We start from the raw sequence: 24,355 nt of genomic DNA on the forward strand, positions 1-24,355 counted from the left end.
GAGATTTTGACCGGTATATCACTTAAAATTAAGGAAAAACGAATCATTCTTTGAGTATTATAAGGTGATAATTTCGGTCGGGGCGTGGTCAAACCCAATAAAGCGCGAATGGCTTCATGATAGATTGGACCACGCTCCGACCGAACTTATCACCTCATATTATTCAAAGAATGATCATGATTCCTTATTACTTAAAGATATATCATTTCCAATTCATACACTTTAAAACAACATTATTTTACAACTACTACATGTATTTTTAAATAGCATATGCCATGTATTACTACGCGGCGCAGCCAATACCGTTTTCAGACACGCCCATTTTGTGTCACTCATGTTTCATGAAGTTATTCGGTTTTAGGGTTCAAAATTGATTCGTAATGTTATCACAGTCAAAGACAGTTGAAAATGTAAATTTCATAGATGTAGCTGATCAGATGAAATGGACTTTCATCAGATTTTAGAAATTATACATCACAGCGAAGTGTTGTATGAATATCATTTTCAAACGGTGAAATATGTCTCTAGTTGTTCTTGCTGGCATTTTAAATATTTTCGATGCAGAGTCTGTTCCCAATAGTTGTTTTCCTGTTCTGATCCTTCATACCAAAGCCTTAAATAAATATTGATCCCGATATGTCTATTTTCACTTCTATATTTTCCTGTATACGTGTATGACATGTATGTATACCTCTGACGATTTTAATTTTTGGTTATTCTGTTTACATGGTCCTCTTGTATCAAATTATTTGGTTTCAGTGAATAAACTTAACTTGTGCAAAGATTTTTTCGATTCGCAATCACATTTATATAAAAAATAAAATAGAATTATAACTAAATATATGTTTCTATCGCCGTTTTGTATTACAATGCACTGAATCTCAAGGTTTTCGATACCTTCAAAGGGTCATGGTCACGATTTTGGTCAAAAATTATCTTTCGTTTTTTTTTGTTTACAATTGCTTTAGTATGGCATTTCTAATGATCAACCAAATGAGTGTCAGTCTTCGTGTTTCTAACAAGATACAGAGCTCATCATTCTTTGTCATGTAGTCAATTTGAAAGCTTTGTTTACGTTTTGATTGTTTAAGTAAAAATTTCAGTTTTAGACCCAAAATTAATATGATAAACGCTAGCAACTATTTATTTATGCTTGAAACTGTTTAACACAGAGAGAAGTCCGTTTGAAAAAGAACATATACCGGTATACCGAGAAAAAAAGGGGACCCGAGCCATGTTTCAGAGACAAAGAATTGCGAGCTCCGTATCTTTTTATAACTCTACGACTGACTCTTGAATTTTGGGATATCATTACAAATGCATTTCCTAGGAATGATAAACACTAAAAATAGAAAAATGAAATTTGACCAAAATCGTGACCTTGTCTTTTTAACTGCCCAATGCATGTCAGTCCTTATGGTGCTTTGTTGATTTTTTCATGGTTAATAATCACATCTTTCGCTGTCAACACTCAAAGTAAACATTCAACACTCAGAATAAACAAACACACAAATGAATATACATAATGAGTTTAATATTTGAAAATAAGTCCTTGTACGAGTCTATTGGTATAAACGTGTCATCATATCGATGACAGAGTGTATAAACATTGTTCATCAAGAGATTCACTCCTCTCTCTGTGATTGTACATCGTCATCAACAACAAATCAAAACTTTGACAAAACATTTAAAAAGCTATGTAATGTCACCAACCGCCCAATTCATTCACGCAGACGCGGTCAAGAGAAGCTATCAAACGAAACGATAGGATTTGCGACCTTGACCAACGGCTAAATATATATAATGAAACACGAGTTTATTCAGTAAACAAAATAGTTTAGTCTTTTCTGGATACAAAAGAATACTGCTAACGTTGTCATGGATAACAAAAAAGGTCACGTGTCATTTCCTGCAAGTCACGTGATCTTTGAAGGCGTGCGCATAAAATTACGCTTCGATTATAGTGAATGATTACCTGGCGTAAATTTGCCAACGTCATCAACAATTAAAACATGATTGTTGGGACCTTAGAAGGATTGATTATATTATCACAGAAATAAACAAGCTCCCTGAAAACTGATCGTTGATAGTATGTGTAGTGCAGTGGGGGATCCAACAAGGGAAGGGCCCTAAATCACCTGACGTGAATCAGATTCCCGCGAGAGTTCAAAGTTCAGAAACCCCCTCAGCCTATTAGCTGGATCCTTCACTGGGGGTTTATATACTAAGCAGTGGTTGTGATTTGGCACGTTGCTTTGTATTAGAGAAATCTCTTTACCCAAAATAAGGCACTTGTGTGATGTTTCGATGGGCTCTTTACCATGAGAAAATGTTAACAGGGAAATAATGAACTTTGTAAATATTTAGCGTACTGCGGTTAATATATGCCAAGAAACTAACAAGACAGTTAATATCATGCCAATACATTACAATTCTTGATTATATGGAAGAATGTAGTTTTAAGACGGACTATCTTGTAATCACTATTATGCATTGATCTCTTCGAGGCTTGTGGTAAGCTCAATGTTAATCGAAATAAGATTGGAAAAGTTCAGAAAGTCTTTGGCTTTGAAATACATAGAACGTAGTGTTAATCATTCGAAATCTTTAGCAGTTAACAAGGCTGCTTTCTATCACGTCCGTCTAAATCTGCTGACCTCTTGGCCAATCAAAAGCCAGGTTACAGGTCCAGATTTCTTTGGACGAACTACACTCCACCAATTATAGCTTGACATGCATAGTTACCTTAGTAACAGAAACACAACAGCAAAGTATATAAATGGTTATATTTAGTAACGAAACGATGCAGTGTTAAGAAGATTTGTATCCACTGGTTAGTATGAACTGCAAAGATGAGTTACTGTTTTAAAAACCTTTATTGCTAGTGAACAGAAAAAATAATATATATCTATATATAGAGTACAATAATATGCAAAAAGACAACAAATGCAAATTTTAAGTAGCAGTTTGGGTTAATATGCCGCTTATGTATAGTAAATAAAGGCAAACTTCTTAAAAGTATATCATTCTTTACAATGAAAAGGGGGAAAAGATGGTATCCAAAGGCAGAGTCAATCTCACAAGTCACAAGGGAGTATTTTTCCAGTTGATTTACTTTATCTTTCGGTGGGTTGGGGGTAATGAAGCTTGGGTTAGTTTGAGGGTAGGGTGAGTAGATGATACCTTGAGATTCGTTCACATTTTACTTATGATGGATCTACTAACTACAGGCAAAGCATGCTGATTGATCCACAGAGAAACATTGTGAATTATATATATATACAATACATTGTTAATCCAGTTATGGTGGAAATTCTCTGGCCATGCCTCCAGTTCTTGGTATGAAATTTTATAAAATATCAAAAAAGTTATTAAGTACTGGTAATAAGTCCAAATACCAAAAACAAATGAACTGAAAGTGGCAGAAAATTTCCAGAGATTGCAACAACAGAATCAGAATATTATGCTGATGCACCTGTTAAGGTTAACAATTGTATAAAATTAACAGTATATAAACAACAAAACATGTCAGAATTCAGTATTAAAAAAAGTTACAGATCTTCAGAAAGCATCAGATTATGGGTAGGTGTTGTTAGTGACTGGCAAGGCCAGATTATAGTGAACTCCATGCAAAGCTTACCAATATACTAAAGACAGCGAGGAGAACGAGGTGTAAATTAAATCCTAGAGTGGATATGCTTAACATTAAGTTCAAATATGAAGTTAGAAAAAAAAGCCCTGCATTGAGATTCAATCCAAATTCAGATTTGTGATATATATAAGTACCTATCCTAAGGCCTAATATGACTTCTTGTTGAGCATTCAATAAAAAAAATTCACAACTTTGTTCAATAAAACAGTACAAAAAAAATCAATCGAAACCAAAATAATCCGTCTCTTCCATCATGTGCCAAAAACCAAGAATGAGTGAATTAATAGGCTAATACAAAGAGCAGTTAAATTGTACATTCTAGCATCTCAACTCAACATTCTACATACACTGCTTTTAAATTTTAAGTGACTTGAATGGGTAGGGATTAATTGTGACCACTTTGGATCAAAGATTCAGATTCTGTAAGCGAGAAACCATAACGATTTATTCTTCTTTTACACAGCCATTATATCTAATGATATTTGAGTTAATAGACATTATCCAATGAAATTCGAGCAAACGGCCATTATCTAATAAAATTCAAGGTAATACTCCAACCCTTTCAAGTCAATCTTATACAACCACTGTTACACAAAAAAACGATGTTATTTTTTCTCTAAAAAAAAACAAGAGTGCCTTTCGTTACTTTCACAGAGCCAAACACAATTTAAAGGGAGTTTGACAAAAATGTTTGCATAGCTACTATTAAGGTATTGATACCAACAACTAAGTCTCTATAAAAAAAAAGTATGTACAGTACAAAAAACAGAAGATGAAACTATTAATTTCATACACAAAACAATAATTTTCCTATTTTCTCTTCCCTGTGTTTTGTGATCATATGAACTCGTTTAAGTAGATATTGGCCGCGGTATCCGTGTTATGCAACAAGTGAGCACGCGACACAGATCATCATTCCAAAGATGCAAAAAATTAAACGGTGATATGAACGCCATCCACGTTTGGCAAATATAACAAGTGCACAAAAAATAATATTTACAAAATCCATCAGTTCTCGATTAACATGATATGTAAAAACACAGGGAAATTTTAAACACACGCACACACAAGCATACAGAATGAAATCTACTGGTCTCTTCACACAGAGCAAAGAACACCAAATCACAAAGTCAAGCTTACTCAAAACTCTATTAGTGAAGGAAGACAGAACCCAAGCCATAATACTGGAGGATTCTCTAGTTAAGTGTGCAGATAATCTCAGATTCTCTTTCTTAGAATATTATTCCACTGAAGATAGCAGACTATTGCTACATCAACTGGCAAAACCTTGGAAATGCATCTCAAATCAAAACCAATCATGTGTGAGAATTTTAAGAACACTTTGATTTTAAGCTCATTTGTTCAATAAATCAACAAACTTCAACATTATGCTACAAAATTCTAACATTAAACACTATCAAACAAAAATATGTGCATAAATATATATTACTGAAATATAAAGGCTTTTGGCAAAACCTCAAGACACATTTCCAAGTTTTACTGTTCATACTATTCAGAACTGTCTAATAAATGTGTAAAGGAGCATTTTCTAATCTTTTGGAAGAGATGAGTATGTATTTTGGTAAAATTACAGAAACAGATGTAAAGGTAAAAATTATGCTGTACAGATAGTGTTTAATATATAAATACAAAATGTTAATCTCATCTAAGTTCTTGATGTGAAAAGGCAAAAATGACAGGAGTTAATTATTCTTTCAATATAATGGGAAAAACAATGACATAGCATAAATCCTTGTTGCACACCAATGAACATTCATTAACAACAAAATTGGTACATCAACAATGTTAGTCTACATTAGTTCTGAAGAGTATAAATTGTCAGGCACTTAGTTTTTCTACATGATTTTTTTTAATATTATTGGCACAAGGACGGTTCTGAATTGACCTCATTTCAACCTCAATTTCACAAAACACAAAAATTATACTTAAGAAACACACAATGGCCCTCTCTCAAAATTAGACCTTGAAAAGTAAAAAAATAAACACAACTCACAATTTCTCAATGATCCAAATGAAGTCAAAAATTTGTTTTCTGCCATAACATATGTATATATAATATATATAACTTTTTTTTATAAATATAAGGCATGTTAGTGGTTGCAGTTTTGCTAAGGAAGGCAGCTTTGTTTATATCCAGCGATTGTTTTAAGATTTTGTTTGGATAATTCCCACACACCAAGATGTCAGCTTTTGTTTTATTGTGAGTAGAACATCGTGGGCGACAGAGTTAGGTGCCGTGCGTTGCTGCCTTTGATTGAGGCCCCTGATCCAGTGTTTTGTAGCTCGCTCTTGTTTTTCAAGTGTTCTGGTGGGTTTGAGTTAGTTTCGTAGGCACAGCTGAGAGTTAGGTGAAAAATAAAAAAAGAAAGAAAAAAATGTTAGTTCATACTGCTACCATATACTGCATCATTCTCATAATCAAGTAGTTTAGATACATTACATTATCAATCTCTCTGTTTTAACCATCTGGGTGAACACAGCCGTCACTAACCACAGCAGATTAAAGTGTGTGCACATTTGGTCAGAAAAAAAACCACTTTGTTGGCATGCAAATTTTTAAAAATTGGTTAACAAGTATGGATATTAAAAATCATGCTACTTGGCAATCAAAGTTAACAAACAGAGAAATAGTTATAAAAACATTATAAATTTAGTTGGCTTTAATATCTTGTATCAGTTTTGTTTTGTTTTAAGTCTAAAGCAGTAAAACACAAAAGTTAAGCAAATTGCGAGTTTTAAAAAGAGAATTACAGAGATGAAGGTGGAAAATGATTTGAGAACCAAATGATATTTTAAGCTAATTTAGAAGAAAAAATACCCCCACCCCCTTCCCTGAAAATTCTTTTGTTTTTTATTTTTTCTGTAAGTGTTATAAGGCTGGTTACGGCACAACTTAGATCTGCTGGTTAGTATTTGGCTGAATTAGTCTGTATGATACATGTTGGTATAAAAGCCTATTAATTAACAGTAATTAATGAATACCAAGAGATGAAGAGGCTACATAGTGCAGTCTACTGATAATCCAAGAATACATAATATAATAACGAGAGATGCCACAAGTGTATTTAGAAGCAGACAATAAACCCATGATGTAGAGCCCAGGGAGCAATTAAGTCAACAGCATTTGGGGGTTGGGGACAGTATTAGGAGATAAAGAATTACTCTACAACAAGCAATTTACCCTCTGTTCCAACAACAGCAACAAAACACAGGTACAAGAAAACAAATAAATTCTTCAGCCATCTGTTATCCTTCCAAATGCTGAATTTCTAAGACCAGACAGACTTCCAAAATAGAAGCAAGTTTTTGTTTATGAATGGAAGTGGTAAATTGGAGCAGCGTCAGTTTACTTCAGGGAAACTTGTCTTGTCTACCACCAATATCTATGACCAAATGTTGAAATGACCCTTTCAAACAAAGTCTCTCCACGCGCTTGGAAAATCCCACGTTATTTTGTAAACGTACTATGAACAGACATACTACTAGATAAGTTCTTTTTTTTATTTTTTTGAACATTTCAAATAAACAACAATTGACACCTTCAAATAAATAATCTTCCGCAAGAAGACTAACTAATCTATAATAAATATCTTTTTGTAATGTGTTCTCATCCATTAATCAAACAATTCTATCATTTTTATCAATTGGTAAGCATTTTTTCTTTACTTTTTTTGGTAATAAATACATATTGCTCATATTCTAGCACTTAGAAAAAAAACTACAAGACAGAACAAAATAAGCAATATAAGCAACAAACAAAAAAAAGAAAAATCGGAAAAAAAAAATAAATATTGATAATTCTCCATGAAAAACGGTGTTCTAATAAAAGAAAAATAACCTGTCGATATAACCTGCCTGAGATTTCGGTGCTGGAGAATACAAATAAACAATGGAATGGTTGAGCGTTACATTATTATGCACTATACATCCACCTCAATCATCGTCATAATCACAGTACTAACACAGTTCAATCTATGGGACTAACATTTACAGGAACCGGGCATCTCTCACACCCTACACAGGTAGGCATATAATATCTACATCATAAATCTTCACTACAATAAACAGAACACGATTTCTAGTGTTCTACACTACCTGTAACGAAACGTGTATTATCACAATACCATACAAACATTGTATCACACATACTCTGTTCGTTGGGGATTTTACCCCTTCCTCAAAACCTCCTAAAAAAAACACTACATGAACCTACAATACAAATACATTATAAGCACAGTCTGGATAAGTCTGGAATTTTCTTTGAATGAGAGATCATTTATTATTGGACCGTCTTTACAATGTCTAGGCTTTCAGGCCATAACCTTATGCCTTGACATTGTGAAAAGAAAATTAGGTTATTTCTTTCTAATGAAAATTGACAAATACCAGGAAAATTGTCTTCAATTAAGATGTTAGCAATAGGGGTTATTCTTTCTGACATTTGGTTATTTACCTTCAATGACAACACATTAGGGCAGGAAAGGAGGAGAAAAAAGTCTGTGTAAATCAAAGTTTTCAGGGGTTAGTGGTCGATTAAGTTTTTAAAAAACATCAATAGAATGTATTAATTAGCTTTATAATGGCCGACAATACCAACATTTACACACTGACACTGTTTTATAAAAGGTTTCTCTTTATTGCACGGGATGTATGTGAACACTTTTATATAAAAAACAAAATAAAAATAATATCTCTGAGGTGTTTACATATCAAGACTTTCCTGGTATTAGTCAAATCCCATAATGGATTTCTAAACATTAGTTTTCTTCCTAAAATGCAATGATTTCTGCATTGTTCAGAAGAGGATTAAAACACACTTTAAGGGAGGATTAATCATCAATCTTTTGACACTAATTCATTAATCATTTCACGTTTGTCAACTTTTAGCATTAGTATTCACATCATGCCCTCAAGTTCTGAGACAGATTTCAATGGTAGTCAATGGTGAGTACATGGTTGGATCTCTCATTCAACGGGACAAAAATTCCAGACTAAAGACGGATGGAAGACTGAGATCAACATACAGACTCTAGATTTAATGGCTCTTAATTTTATTTTCAATCTAAAGATGAAAAATCTTCAATGAAAAACCATTAACAAGATGGATGAAGCCTTAGAACCCATAGTCTGTATGGTGAACTGATTCTATATGAAGAAGAGAGATGGGACTAACCTTCCCCCAAACTTATGGAAGAGCCACCCTTGTGTAAGGGTGTGTCCGTACAGTGTCCAGGGTCCTTCGCATCTTAGGCACTGCACCTGCAATAGCTAAACACGTTAAGACCTGACCCAAAACATAACACCCCCCAAAACCTAGAATAATAAAACCGTTAAAACTGGAATCCTAGAACAAAATCACCCAACCCCCAAGTCTACGGCAAACAATTTTTCTCCCAACTGCAGGTACACTTTTGATGAGAGATTTTTTTTTTATTAATTAGCACTTTTTAAAATCTTTTCAGAAAATTATTTTTGGGAGGAAAGCGTCGATCAAATCCTAATTTCTTAAATGTGATATTAAAACCTATTTTGATGTTGTAAAGTGACAAAATATTGCCCAAATCTTCATTTTAACGAAGCTAAATGATAAATGCAAACATCATTTAACACTATTGAATTGCGTCCTGATGGTGCTAAATATTGCATCTAAAAACACAACAAAAATTGGCCTAATTTTTTTTGGTTTTGTACAAATATTCAAACAAAAAAACTAGAAAAATATATATACCAAAAAATACCAATGCTTGAAAGACTGATGGCTTGTATCTAAAGCATCAGAAGCTCATTTTTTCACAAAAAGAGCTACCTTATTAATTTTACATGTTAATTTCAGAAACAGTTAATTACTTGTGTAGGGGGGTTACTATGTTAATCTTAATGTAGTTATTCAAATAACTCAATTGTTGAACGTAAAGTATTACATATATTACATGCCAAAAAGTTTATATCTTATTCATTTGCAAATAAATAAAGCAAAAAAATCCTATTAAAAGATTATGAGGTTTTTTAAAGTGCGAAATCAGTATATCAACAAAACGATTGTTTAAAAGATGTGAAAATGGATAAATTAAACACAAGCTTTTGGAAATTAAGACATGGAAACAAAAAAAGAAGGAAAATAATAAATTTGTCAAGTAAGCCGTCACTACGAAAAAAACAAAATCTTCATTCACTCCAAAAATGAAAATTATAAAACTCAAAAAAAAAAAGAAACTTATTATCCTACTTCAACAGCTGAGGCTTGCAAACAATGGGACATTTGTTTTTAATGAATCTTGAAGCCACCACCAAATCAATCTAAGGAACTCTTCTCTATTAAGACATTAATGAACTAGTTTCTTTGGTTAACGAGTGAGACTGCCTTGTGTGAATTCACATACAAACAATATTTGACTAGGTTGTCTACTTTCCCACTATATGTTCAATGGCTCGCCGAGTCTCTTACTTAAGCTACCTGTTAAACAGAATTAAGTCAAAGATTATGATATCTCTTAATCCTGCCTCTCTCCTCTCTCATTTTCCTTTCTCTCTCATTCTCTGTGATCAATTATATGATCTTATATCTTAACAGTTTTCCCCAATGATATGTTTATCTCAAAACGGTGGTAAACTCAAAGAATTAATTTTGATTATTTCTAAAATATCAACACACTTCCTAAAAGATGTAGGCTACTTCCTGTTTTAGACTTGCATCATCTAGAGTTATGTCCCTTGTCTTATTAATGATGTCAGAGCTATAAATAGACACCCAGTGTCCGATCACCTACCCAACGAGTCCATAATTACAGGCTAGCATGAAATAAAACAACATCTTATTTTACAATCTACTCAAGATGTGGCTAAACTATATAAAATAGATATATATGTACATGATATTATAAGCATTCAATTGTTTACAATTCTGAATTGAAAACTATGGAATGTTCAATGAAAAATATATCAATGGAGAGGGACCAAAAATCATAATTACATAAATCTTAAAATGATTGTCGACTAAAATAAATATATGTATATATATATAACGAAAAAAGATAAAAATAAGGCAATATTAAAAGTAACACTTTTCTATACATAGAAAACTTGTAATAATCATAAATTCATCTTCGACAAAACTTTGTCATTGAATATGTATGGGAACAAAATAGTTCTTTGATTGTAAATATTAGGCGTAAAAAAAAATTGCTTATATGATCAATAAAAAATTCTAGTACAATGCATAAAGATATGGTAAAAACAAAATATCTTTTTTTTTGGTTGCGCTTCCTACAGTTTTTTAATCTACGTTTACCGCACAGCGGAGAAACTTAACATACCGGCTGCCGTCTGTTCAATAGATGTAGGGTACTCCACAAGAGTAGCGGCAGGCTGGAGGGAGTAGGGGTACTCGTAGGGGTTGTACATCAGTCCGGTGGCCGCACTGTCTGTAGGGGACACCAGGGGTGGGGGGTTGATCATGGTGGCAGAACTGGTAGCCACCTGTGGCATGCGTGGGGCCAGGATTAAGGGGGCACCTGCTGGTGTGGGGGATCGAAGCTGAGAGATCCCGGCTGTAAGGGGCGAAGCTGCAGTCAGAAACCGAGGCGCCTCTGAAAATTGATAATCTACTCGAATTAATGATTATATTCATTACCCAATTAGACATACTACATCAAATCCTTTTACAAAGAAAATTATAAATCAGTTGACAATTCTTTACATGAATGATACAATTAAGTAGATTATAGAACCATGCAATTAATATTCAAGCAATTTTGTTTAAATATGTATGACCTGCAAAATGAAGTCGGAATTCTTATACTAAGGTTGTTGTGTTATCTAACACAATTTCTTAATTCTTGAGATTATCTTTTACAAAGTAAGTCTGTCAGTTTGCAATCAAAACTGTCCATTGAAACAGAAGCATAAGTCTAATGGATAGAAAGGCTTGATGGTTGATACAAATATAAATTTTGTGTAAAATATTGAGGCTCTGTATAAAAAAAAACTAATATTGCTCGAAAAACTGTTTGATATAAATTTGCTACAGTTAACCATATGAGCATACTGTCATTTTTATAGTTGTGACCCTTATGTTTTCCCCTTTCCTCCCCTCCCCTTTCCACCATCCCTAAGCTTGTGCTAATAAAATCTTAAGAAATCAACACTTATTTTCAAATCCCTTTTGCCTTGTTCATACAGTGTTAGTTCATTTTGTTTTCCCCTAAACCCTGACCAACAAAAACCCACACTACCTCCATATCCAATGTCTGAAAAAGCTCCACTAGTAAACATCTGACTAGTTTGAGGAAACCTTGCTCCTCCATTAAGTCTTCCTAAACAGGAGTTTTCTAAATCAAATTTTGAATTTTATTTTAATCAACTTTGAAACCAAAAAACATATGCAACAAATATTTTAAAATTAAACTGACCACCAAAAAGCAAAATTAGAGTTAGTTTCAACTTTTCCTTGATGATTATTTTTAAAGAGAAGAATTTAGATTTTTTCAGCATGGGCAAAGAGGGAGCAAGGTCATCTTTTCATAGATAATTTTTGTAAAAAAAGAAGTTTTTTGCTTTTTCAGAATGGACAAAGAGAGTAAGTGTAGCTGGCCTGCTTGGATGATTTTTTTTCCAAGAAGAAGAGAATTTAGCTTTTTCTAAAACAAAGAGGGAGAAAGGCACTTTTTCCATGGATAAATTTACCAAAAAAAAGTCTTTTTGCTTTTTTGAGATTGAACAAGGAGAAAAATTGTAGCGGGCCTGTTGTCTAAGAGATGCACAGGTGAACAGGTATGTGATAATACCTGAGGTCTTGAGTATGCTCTTATGGTCGAGTCCGCTGGTGTCGAATTGACCCAACATTTGCATGGTTTGAAGTTGTGCATTCCAAGGAAGTCCAAAGGCATCTTGAAAAAGGTGCAAAAAACACAAGAGTCAGTCAACCAGCTGGCACACACCCAAATATCAACAGTTGCTGGTTCCTTCCAAAGACTGAACTAGTTCCCACTCCAAGATTTTTAACATTTAATTCAAAGCAAATAAAAAATTTGGTTTCATGCTATTTATATTAATTTGAATAACATCTTTTATAAAAACTGTGGCAAAATCTACTGATTGATCATAAACCTATTCAACCAATGATAATATTTTATCGATATGTGAATTTTAATGGAACCATTTTCAGTCTGAAAGGATTCACAGCCTTGCAAAAAAGCTCAACTATTTCCTGAAAGAATTTGCAACTCTAAGGTCAAGGCATCACCCTGATACCTGATACTTATATATGCCAACAATGTAATTAAGAGGTCAAAGCCATCTTTTTTCAATTTGTCATTGCAAATTCTTCCATTTGTTTAGGAAATTTCAAACAAATACAAAAACTTTACAAAAGAGAAAATAGAACTTTTAAAGGGTAAAGGCAATATTCCGAAGATGTTAAAAAAATAAAACATTGCATTTATTAAATCATTCCATTTTTTTTTTTTTTGAGGGGTGGTCTTTTTTGCCTTTTTGCTTGTCAATTTTTTTTGGGGGGAAGGGAGAATTTAATAAAGAAATAAGACATGCTAATACACAGCATACAATGATGAATACTTTGATACATCCAATAATTGCATGCATATCATAATTTCTTTGATGAACTTATAAACAACATGTAAAATAATAGAAACGTACAGTGAAGAATCTTCAAAGAAAATAGAAGGGTAAATGATGGCTATAAAATATAATTATTATTTTGATTTCCTGTGGTATTAAATATCTATTCTAAATTACTTGTATATGTAGACAAAATATTTAACAAACCTCCTTCAACATCGTTATAAAAAATTCAAAGTTAAACAGATTAAATTCCATTTTCTTAAGAAATATTTATTCTTCACTGTAAAAAAATTTAAAACGAATGTGGAAAATATCTCAGCCGTGATGGTGAAAAAGACTAAATATATGTAATAAAGATATCTAAAATAGAGTCAACTTATAAAACATGTTACATTAAGCCAACAACGTGTCTGAATTGTAAGTTGGTAAAATCAACAACCTAACTAATCCGAATAAATAAAAAGCAGCTGAAATAAAGAAAATATTCTAGGCTTCAAGGAGGTAATTTTCTTCTTTTTTTTTTGGTTAAATCATTTTATATTTACTGAAATTTTGAGTCCATAATAAGAATAAGAGTTACTCCCCTTACACTGCTATATTGGATGTAGATTGCAGTTACCCATTCTCCCAGTAAATAACACACCAATACCAACATGCAGAGATATATATATTTTCATACAAATGCTACCTTCCCTCTCTGAAGCCTTCAATAAAAGGTGATACTGAAAGCAGACATTCAGCAAGACACAAACCATATGAGTTATGTAGTAATTCAATATTTTTCAATTATGCCAAATTTGCACAGTTGCCCTCTTTTTATCACAAATCTATCAGAAATGTTAAAAGAAAATCTAAACAAAGAATTGTATATGATTTCGTGTCTTGTTAGATCTCTCCTCTCAGAGGTATAATGAAATATACAAAAAAGAGAGAATTCCGTCACAGGGTGATAAAATATAGAAGCGGTCTATCATGCATGAACTACTACAAAAGATCAGTGACCCAATCCATCAGGCGTGGCCATCTCCAAGGGGGTGGAAGGAAAAAAAAATTCCTTAAGCCAAAGAAAAAAAAACACCATAATGCAAAAAAATAAACACAGACAGCCAAGGGGGAAGATAAGGGAAAAAACGTAAAGCTATAAACACTGCACACAGAACTGGCGTGGGTTGCGAGTGGGCGTCGGCTGCCGCCAGACTTACGAGTGGAGGTAGAGGACTGACCCCCGCCCGCCTGGGTGGTGGGGGGTTTGGAGGTGTCGCGGTAAGTGCCGTTGATGATGGCCAGTTCCATGAGCTGACGTTTCTTAAGGTCATCCTCTCCGTCGGGCTGTAAAGAAAGAGTCGCAAACACGTCAACATTCACACGTTAGTAGGTACACTTTGTTACGTTACCCTGTCTCTCCCGGAGACAGGCTTGAGACTTACGAGCTAGTGGGATCGCTTTGGAATCGCGATATGTCCCATTCAAGATGGCCAGTTCCATCAATTGCATTTTCTTCAAATCATCTTCCCCTTCGGGCTGAAAAAAGCCAACCAAATACTCTGTTCTCTTACACTATTCTATCAGGGGGGTCTCATGTGTTATTATTTTTTTTGTCCCATATTTTATATTTTTTTTATTAGGAAGTTAGATTGATTTAGTGTGTTAGCAGAGTTAAAGGAAACTTTTGTTTAAAATTGATAAGGATATAAATTGACAAGACAAACAGAGCGAGAGATGAAGGCTTGCTGCGCCTGCCTTGTCTCCCTGCTAGACACTACACAATCAAGGCTTTCAGGTGTCAGCTACTCTTGGTTAATAGAAAAAAGTCAACAATTAGTGCTCGTTTAGTCCGTTATAATTCATACACTGTGAGACCTCAGCAAGTGCTCACGAAATGAAAGGAGAGAAAATCGCAGTTTTTGTTATTTGCAGTTACTCGAATCAAAATGTAGACTATGAAGTATTTTTTTTTTTTAATCTTGCTTAGAACTTAGCTGCTCTTTTGAACTTTATTTTTGAATGCCACCATTTATCTCTCTCTAGTTATTCTGAACTGTCTATAAACCCGTGAAAAAACAGCGTCGTTATTTCTTTGATCAGTTGATACTAACAACTTAAAAAAAAGGAGGTAACAATCCATTTATTTCCTCTATTGTATCTTCAGATTAAATAAAATAAATGCATCCATAGTCTAAATACGACAGGTAATTTTTATTTAAAAGGACAATGAACGCCAAGGGGAAAAAAGAGGCCTTCTGATTTGACGAATACCTTCCAGCAAGCTTCATGCGAAAGAAAAATATGCTGAAAAATGATAATAATCTAGTGTTTCTTGTACAAAGCCAGTTGAACACACAGTTTGGGGCAACACATTAGCTGACAATCTATGATAATTACAGGTTTATGGAGTCCGAGACAAGTGCCCTGGTGGAGTTTTGAATATTTATAAAGCCCTGCCACGTCTAAACATGTTTTCTGAATTTCTTTGCTGAATTTCGGTGCTATAAGAATACACAGAATTCAAGAGAATAAAAGTTTTTCCCTATGAAGTCTTAAGATCTTAAGAGTAAAAGCTAGCAAAAATAACTCAGGATAATTTGTTTTCCTTATGTTCCGAATTCGCTTTGCCATATTTGATCGTGCAGTTGCATTTCATGTAAACTAATCATTGACCAGATAATCAAAATCAAAAGAAGTCAAAGACTCTTGCAAAATAAATAGTGAATATCATATCTTATTTAAGGACAAGAAATAAAACAAGCAATAGTTTGAAATTCAAATTATTTTTATGGCATCTAAATGAATCCCCTGACATTGAATAGAATCTAGATGGACAGGGTTATATAGTAAGATACGATTTTGACGAGTTCGTTCAACATGATGGATAACCTAATTTGGCCCTTATTCATCAATACTAACCCCCCCCCCCACACTGTAGTACAGACTTCAGTATGGACATGCTGACCGATCACTTGAGAAGTTTGGACAAGGACTCATGAAATGACGATGTTCCTGTCACTTCTCTCGTGAATTCGTCAGTCCGGGGCCCCTGATTGATTTTTATGAGAAGATTCATCACCTAGTTGTGATGTTTTGACAGTTTAGAGTGCAAGGACAGAAACCCCTCGGGGAAAAAAAATACTTTGAAGTTTTGGGCCAGAAAAACCCTGATATGTTCTATAAAAAGGGGGTTAGTACTGGAGACTGGGTGGGATAAAACATTCTTGTTATGGACTTGTCTGATCATATCAAGTGATAATTGTCTTGAATATAGTCGTTTCTTGTGGCCAATGTAAAACATTCCATTCAACAGGTTGTATCTTTTCTTACATGCTTTTTTTTTGAAAGCTAACTGTATATCTTGTTTGCGTTTGTCCTTTGGAATTCGGCAAAAATGGATACAAAGAAATATAACAAAATTCTGTTTGTTTTTGGTTAATCATAAGAAATAGGAAAATCAATGCTGAGCCTGCAGTGTTTACAGGTTTCTGGACAAGCCATACAATTCTATTTGCGTTTCAAATATTTGCCAACACAGTGGTTGAATTTACTGAAGGTCTGAGCAAAAGAAACAGTCCAACAAGTTCAGACCCTGTCCAGAGACCCTTGTATGCACACTGTGCAAGACTAGCCTTTTGCTTTCTCTCTTTATCTAAGCGTTAATTGTTAGTGAATAAAGTGTCAAGCTCAATTCTTCTCTAGGGGCAGCCCAACCAGCTAATTTTCCCCAACAGAAGTCAACAATTGTATTGATTTCTAATGTCAACAGAAAATGAGTTACAGAAATCTCTTCTGTCAACAATCAGACTGAGCTGGATTCCAGCAATGTTCACACAGAAGCGGGTATCCTATCTACTGAATGGAAACCCCCTCCCTCAATGGTCCCAACACAAAAGCACTAGACCAAACATTTCCCCATGCTGTTTGCTCTGGTGGGCCAAGTCTCTGACGACCCATTGTCTCCCATTGAAGACAGACACTGAACACCCCACAAACATTTTCACTATGGATGACAGGAACGCGGTTTATTGTTGGGACACTTTTCTCTGAGGGCTTGAAAAACACCATCGACTAATTCTACTCAGTCTAAGTAAGCCCCCCTGGTTTGTCAATATATAAATATATATTTATGTACTCTTTAATATACAGAAGATCCCCCCTTCTTCCTTCTATTCTATCTCCTTTGATCAACTCTTGGACAATTTCGCAAGTCAGTGCAAACTTTGGTTTGAATAATTATTGAAATCTATATCCAGTAGAAAAATTCTATCCATTCTTGAGAAATAACAACCTTGTAAGAAGTCTGTCATTGAGCCTAGAAACTGAGTCCCAATCTTGTCAAAGGTGTTTAAAGACCTTTAAACCGATTACTTCATCTCTTTTCTTTCAATAACTCTTAAAGGCTAATTCCCTTTTTTAAGCCTTTACAATGACAGCTTTCTTCAATCAAGGTTATACCAATCTGTAGTACAAATTCTCTCTAGAAACCTAAAACAGTTACCAAAAACTGGCTTCAAATTTCATGGCTTTAAGCTAGCGGGAAGAAATAAGCTCACTATTTATAAATTCTGACATCTACTATTACAACATCTATTCACCTTTTACAATGAAAATTAAAAGAGGAAGAGATTTCTCATTCACGTTTCCTGCTTTCCATTTGACACAAAGTTCTCGGTCCTTATCTATTTCAAAAATGCAATAAAACCAAAGCTCAAATCAACAATTGCAGCAGGAAAAGTTTGGAGTTGTATCTCTTTCCTGAAATTAACACTTGACCATTCAACTCAGACCCACTTCACTTTTGTTTCCGACCCTCATTTACCATAGAGAGGAAATATTTCAGATGAGCGTAATAAAACTTCCTTATCACTCTGATAATTCTGTCGATCCATAACAATTTTGATTTCTATCAACAGGAGATATATCTTTTTATCATGTCCTATTTTACTTGAACTTTTTTTGTTCCTCTATTATGAGCAATACCTCAAGAACCTTATCTTAATAGAGGGACCAAAGGTTACAAAATCAGAGAGGAAATATTCTTTTTATTCCGTTGCATAAACAACCTTTATTTTGGTTAATATATACATGTCTTAATTGTCTTCAGTGTCAAATGAAGATACATGACATATTTCGACTAAACCTAGTCTAAATTGGGCCATTTTTTTCAAACCTGTTATTTCTGAATTAACTGTTAGAGGTCATTCTAATTTTCTCCAATCCCATTGCACAAGAAAGAAAGAGACTAATCTATATATATACTATTTTTAAAGAAACCCATTTGTGTGTTCCATACTAGCACAAGGTCCCAAATCCTAATACTGCTTTTCAAAGAACTCTTTATCTTTTAATAATCTTCAAATTGAGGTCTCAAAGCCCCTTTACAAAACCTTGCATGTTAAGACTCTATTAACTTTAAGGTTTGTGCATTGACACAACCATGAAATAAAGTTCTGTTCAAGCAACCCACTTACTGTCATGACATATTTTTGCTCCTAAACCTCCCCCCTCCCCTCCCAGCTTTCAAGTAAACAGGCCCAAAACTTCTCATCAAATACCCCTCTCTGAATGACCAGACTTAACTTTCCCTGTCCAGACTGGGGGCTTTTTATCATGGCTGCTCTAGAGAGCAGTTTTATGAATTTAATGCATCTTGATTTGACATTAAACATCCCAGTGGCTGTTAATGGTGAGTAAGTGATATCTTAGTCTTGTTATGCCAGAAGTAATGGCCTCGTACAAATAGGAACAGCGTAAGCAAGCTAGAAATCAACATTAAAACAGTACGTCTTCAAAACATGAAAATACATTACATTAACAGGAACGAAATCAAAACAAGAGCTAGAGTTACTGGTCTCCATTATAATTGCATTTACAGGCTCTTAAAAAGTGTTTTCAATTATCTTTGCCAGCCTGTTTGCTCTTCTGAATTAGCCATTTTTATGTTTCTTCGAGATGAATGAGCGTAGGGTGGGAATGCCGTTGTCGGCCATACTTACAGCGGGTACAAGGAGTTTCTTCACTTCCTCCATCGCTTTGGCCATTTTGACCTCGGCTCTGTTAACTGTGTCCTCAACGGTGATGAGGACATGTAGCTCCTCATTCAGATGCTCCCAGTTTGGCTTTCCTCTGTTTTGTTCCTCCTGTTTAAAACAAAAACAAAACATGAGGCTTGAAAAATACAAAATTGCAACATTCTACAACACACCAAAATAACTTGCATTCCAGAAAAATATGTTTTTCTGCTACATTGCTGGAACTATCTTTGTAGTAATTAACAAAAAGCTTTCAATTACCTAGCTATAATTAAGTTAACCTTAAATTAGAAAAATATGTATTGGGAAGATCATTGTGTTTACTTGTAACTCTACATTTGCACTTGTAAAATCCAGTTCTATATTTACAAATATTCATTTGCATTTATAAATATGTATCACTCTGATGTGACTCTGGAGTTCAATTCTTCTTTATACTTTGTACTTAAAAAAAAGCAAAAAAGCATGTGTTTTACAAGGATAATTGAAATATAACTGGTTAACCACAAATAAAATGCATGCTCTATTTGTAGTGTCACTGTGAAAAGTATAAGCCACAGTCATGATTCAGAACTACATAAGTGACATTGATTCCCTGAGTTTGACTTATAATTACAGCTTGCTCTTCCTCAGAGACACCCCGAACTGCAGGCTGAAATCATTACAACAAATCAAATGAAGAATGGCTGATCCTACGCTCCTCAATCTTCATAATTCTAAATCAAGATAAAGAACTGTTTGCATAGTGAATATCGATGGACACGTTTAGTGCCCGATTTCAGCGGCTGAAGAAACATCTGAGCCATTTTCTAAACATGCCCTTCTTGCAGCAAAAATTTCACTCGTAGATCAATCATATGCATCTGTTTCCCAAGAAAACTCTCACAACCAAGATGCTTGAACATTTAGCCAAACACCCTAAAAATAAACTTTTCAAAAACACTGATCAATCTCTTTCCAGTAATACATCAGAGTATGAGGCAAGTTCTACTAGATCTAAGAGTCATACTTCTACATGCATATGGGATCCAGCAAATATAGAGAGTTATATGGAGAAAAATAGAAAAATTAATAATCATTAATCGAAAATTCACACAAGATCCTCAACCTATAAAACATGTACTTCTACATTGGACTTCATTACCAGTACGGTCCAAAGAGAGGAAAGTTTTCATGGGAATAAAGTTCCACTCATGAAATACTTAGATAAGTTTAAACTTGAGGAGGGGAAAAAAAGTGCACCAGCAAAAACAAAACAGCAGGATGCATTCTTTCATCAACTAGCCTTATCTCTCCCTCCCTTCCTAGTTATCAAACAGATATAAAAAGATGATCATTGCTACATCTGGAGAAGATCTGTCAGTGACTCCAATAAATTCACTATAACCCTGTCATCACCAAGACTCGGACATGGGGATACTGGGTCCCAATGTCCCAAATCTACATCTCATGTTTGGCTTGATCTAGACTTAGAGTAGTCATTGCTATATAACTGAATTTTGTGATAAGTCTGTTAACAGGTTGAAATGTACAGCTTGTAAGAGATCTGTTTGGAAACTGAAGGAATACGTGGAAGAATGCGCCATAATCAGTCGTGATAGAATGAATGATGAAAAAAAAAAGAGAGACCAAGAGAGCTATCTGAAGCCATCAACAAACATGAAATCTCTTTTTTAAGCCAAAAAAACCTGTTTTATAATCAAACATTTGAGTCATGCTGTAGTTTCATATCAATTTTTGAGATGACTCATTTTTGCAACACAGTATCTTTCTATAAAGCTTCAAATTCAGCCATCTACTGCTCCAAATGCTTCAATGATTTTTCCATAAAAATGTCCGTTTAGGAAGCTAACCACGCAAGATTGAGAATTATCCTTTGATCATTTGACCATTGAAGGCTTGCCTCTTCCTACAAACGTTTTTACCATTTCGTGATGACAGATGATTTTTTTTTCTTGAGTCTGACTGATGCTAGACAATATCAAAGAGAAGAAGAGGAAACCAACCTATGGCAGAGTAATTAAATTAACAGACTTCTTTGAAGTACACTCCTTGTTTTCTGGACTAGTGAAAGATATACAATTTTTTCTAATATCATAAGCAACTGTTCCTTGAATTTGAGTTTCAGTTCCTTAATTTATACCCTACTGCCTTAACATCAGGAGTTATGGTTCTTGGCACCAGGAGTTACTGTTCCTGAGACCAGGAGATACTGTTCCTGAGACCAAGAGTTACTGTTCCTGAGACCAAGAGTTACTGTTCCTGGTCATCCTTACCTTCTTTTTGTCCCTCATTGATCCCTTGCCTCGCACCATGATTTTACAACCTGTGAACTGTTCCAACTCTTTGGCCGTCATCCCTCGTGGTCCCAATATCCTCCCCACAAAGTTAAACTGAAAAAGACAAAAAAGAAAATACACTCACTATGAACTCAGACTTGTCATCTTGTGACAGAATAGCTGTCAATAATAATACATTCAAACATCTGTGTAACAAATTGAGATGAGTAATAAACTCCACAGTGAAAGGGATGAGTTACTAGTTATTGATAGTCTGGCTTGTGTAAACATATAGTGTATGTGAAGCTGTCTTATACTGATGTATATGCTGTATATTCCTCTAAATGCCCATTTCTTTCCATTCCTTCTATTCTAAAGAGTTCTGTATCATTACATGAATTCACTAGCAGCAATTCATGGATCAATTATGAAGTTCTTAAGCACCAATAAACAATATGGCATCAATTAATTGATCTCCAGTGAGTTTTTACATAGCTCAAAGGGTCAGTCAGAACACTACTAACTACGGGGCCTGATAGCAGCAAATGATGCAAGAAATTAATATCCCACAGACAGCATTTACTAGATTTTTGGGTTTCTCTTTTTAAATCAAAAGCAATTAATTATATCTCTGCCTGGCAAGATTATCCACACCATTTCACTACCAGGAATAATCTGCTCAAAGCAGTGTGCCCATGTGTCTCTAATCAGTGACCCCACAGTAGACTGGTTCCCTGAGTTTAATTAACTAGTCCCCAGGTGGTCGTTCTCGCTACCTTGTACCATTAGCCAATTAGGAGGCTGTTCACTGCCCTCGCTTGTAAAAAAGAAAACCTTCGGTGATATACAAAACCACTAAAACCAAAATTATTATGGTCTTTAGAGGGTTTTTTTTAGAATAATGCCCCTTTTAATCTCAAGGTTTCAATTTCAACAAATTTTCAGTTGTAAATTTTATCATTTCAGTCAGGTTTCTTCTTATATAAATACATGTAAACCCTCAGAATTTTGCCAATTTTCATGTTTAAGGCTCCAGCACATCAACAAAATGTCTGCAACTGCATGTACAATTCCAGACGGATAACAACAACAATTCTTGACTCCTGGCAATGGGGATCAAAATAAAGTAAAACAGGAATTCCTCAACAAATACCTCCCCTCTCTCTGTATGTTGTAGGATGCTACTTTGTGGAGCCTCCATTTCATCCTCCTCCACTGACCATTGACTGTAATGTTATCACCCATACCTATCACCTCCCCGAGATAAAAGCTTGTTTACATAGAGTCTGCCCTCTCTCTACAATTAGCTTCTTTTGACTCCATCTCTAAGATTACAAACAGACAGTTTACAGCTCTCTAAATACCCCTGTCATTTCTTTCTTGTTCCCCCCTCTGTGTTTACAGCTGCTGGTACCAATTTCTGGAACAAGTTTATTCCATTTTCTTTGGGTGAAACATGATGTACCATAAGTGAAAATGCTCTTTGAAGATTTTAAAATACTCATTTTCTAGAAAAGTGAAGCATGTATTCTGTAACACCCCTCCCCTATAAAAAATTACTAGTTATTCTTTTGCCTGATGTAATAACAAAGGAAATTGTCCTTTCACATATCCCTATACAATGCACCTGTTGTATTTTGTCAAAGGATTCATACTTGCAAGATTTGCCCAATATGAAAAATGAAATTTGTGAATGATAACTTCTACTTCCCCCCTAAAGCATCATCATAATGAACTCATTACCGAATATCATAACCCAACATGAAAAGCAATAAAACATAAGAGATGCACTATCTACAAAAAAACGCAATGACTGCACACCCACACAAGAATGAGAACTCAATAAAGAGGCTGTCATAAAGTGACATAACGCGTGACCTGGGAGGGTGCGAGTCCTCAGGAGGGGGAATCTACATCTCATAAACATCAGGTCCCAAACACAAAGTGCAATGACATCTCCCCTCCAAAGATTATTGTCGTCATTGCTGGGATGTCTCTGTATATAACCCAGGTACACTGAACCATTACTTCATTAGAGCAGTGCAGTGACTGTCAGCTAAGTTTAATCATTACGGTCTGGCAAACCCTTCACCGTCCCCCCCCCCCCCACCACAACCCCCCCCCCCCCCCCCCCCCCCCAATCTTTAACAAAATCCCTCAAACAAATGGCAATTTTTTTTTTAATTCTCTTTCATGAGACCCTCACTTGCTGTATTATACTTCCTTGATCTTTTTAACAAAGAAAGTGAAAGGATAATATGTTATTTTATAGCATTCCTTCTCAAGTATCATAGGTATTGTGCAACATAATACTACTCTCCATCATTACATGTTCATTTTTTGGGAGGTTAGATACACAATGGCATCTTAATAGGCATTATAACTGAGCTGTTTTAGTAAGACTTACAGGTGCATGTTATGCTCTGTTGAAAATATCTCGAAATACAATATACATACAGATCGCATTGCTTCCTCTTTAGAACCAATAAAATGATGTCAAGAAATTCAGACAACTTGCATTTAAACAATTTCTACCTCCCTAAAGTGTCTCTGGTTGCTTTCAGACTTACCAAACCTCAATGAATAAATCTTTTTTAATGTGACATGCACACGCAGTTAACAAATCACTTGTCTTTTCCCACATGCATGGTATCATAAAAAATTCTCCAATTAATAAACCACAAAATTACAAAGTCACTTTGCTTGTTTTGGGTATGTCATATGGTAATAAGTTTCTGTGGAGTAAAGCTTTGCTAAATTTAGTGCTTTTATGTAGACCACAAAAACACAAATTGTCAAAAAAT

At 34.6% G+C, this 24,355-nt stretch overlaps 1 protein-coding gene across 5 annotated transcripts in view; it reads right to left on the reverse strand.

Moving 5' to 3' along the window:
• Positions 1–1,513: 1,513 nt before the first annotated feature.
• The window catches only part of LOC128184483 (protein quaking-A-like), a 33,449-nt gene continuing 10,607 nt past the window's right edge, over positions 1,514–24,355 (reverse strand). Inside the window, exons 3-11 of one of the 5 annotated variants that reach the window (XM_052853984.1) lie at positions 21,549–21,665; positions 19,237–19,380; positions 14,642–14,773; positions 14,455–14,581; positions 12,457–12,558; positions 10,987–11,259; positions 10,644–10,666; positions 8,847–8,932; positions 1,514–6,010 (exon numbers count right to left, since the gene is read on the reverse strand). In XM_052853984.1, coding sequence (XP_052709944.1) covers positions 5,869–6,010; positions 8,847–8,932; positions 10,644–10,666; positions 10,987–11,259; positions 12,457–12,558; positions 14,455–14,581; positions 14,642–14,773; positions 19,237–19,380; positions 21,549–21,665 — 1,146 coding nt within the window. In that variant the 3' untranslated portion in view covers positions 1,514–5,868. Of the gene's footprint in view, positions 6,011–8,846; positions 8,933–10,643; positions 10,667–10,986; positions 11,275–11,904; positions 12,001–12,456; positions 12,559–14,454; positions 14,582–14,641; positions 14,774–19,236; positions 19,381–21,548; positions 21,666–24,355 lie in introns of all 5 variants that reach the window. The other 4 variants (XM_052853979.1, XM_052853980.1, XM_052853983.1 and 1 more) reach the window with 4 other exon arrangements.

Source organism: Crassostrea angulata, chromosome 5 (genome assembly GCF_025612915.1).
Source record: "Crassostrea angulata isolate pt1a10 chromosome 5, ASM2561291v2, whole genome shotgun sequence".
Classification (NCBI taxonomy): Eukaryota; Metazoa; Mollusca; class Bivalvia; order Ostreida; family Ostreidae; genus Magallana; species Magallana angulata.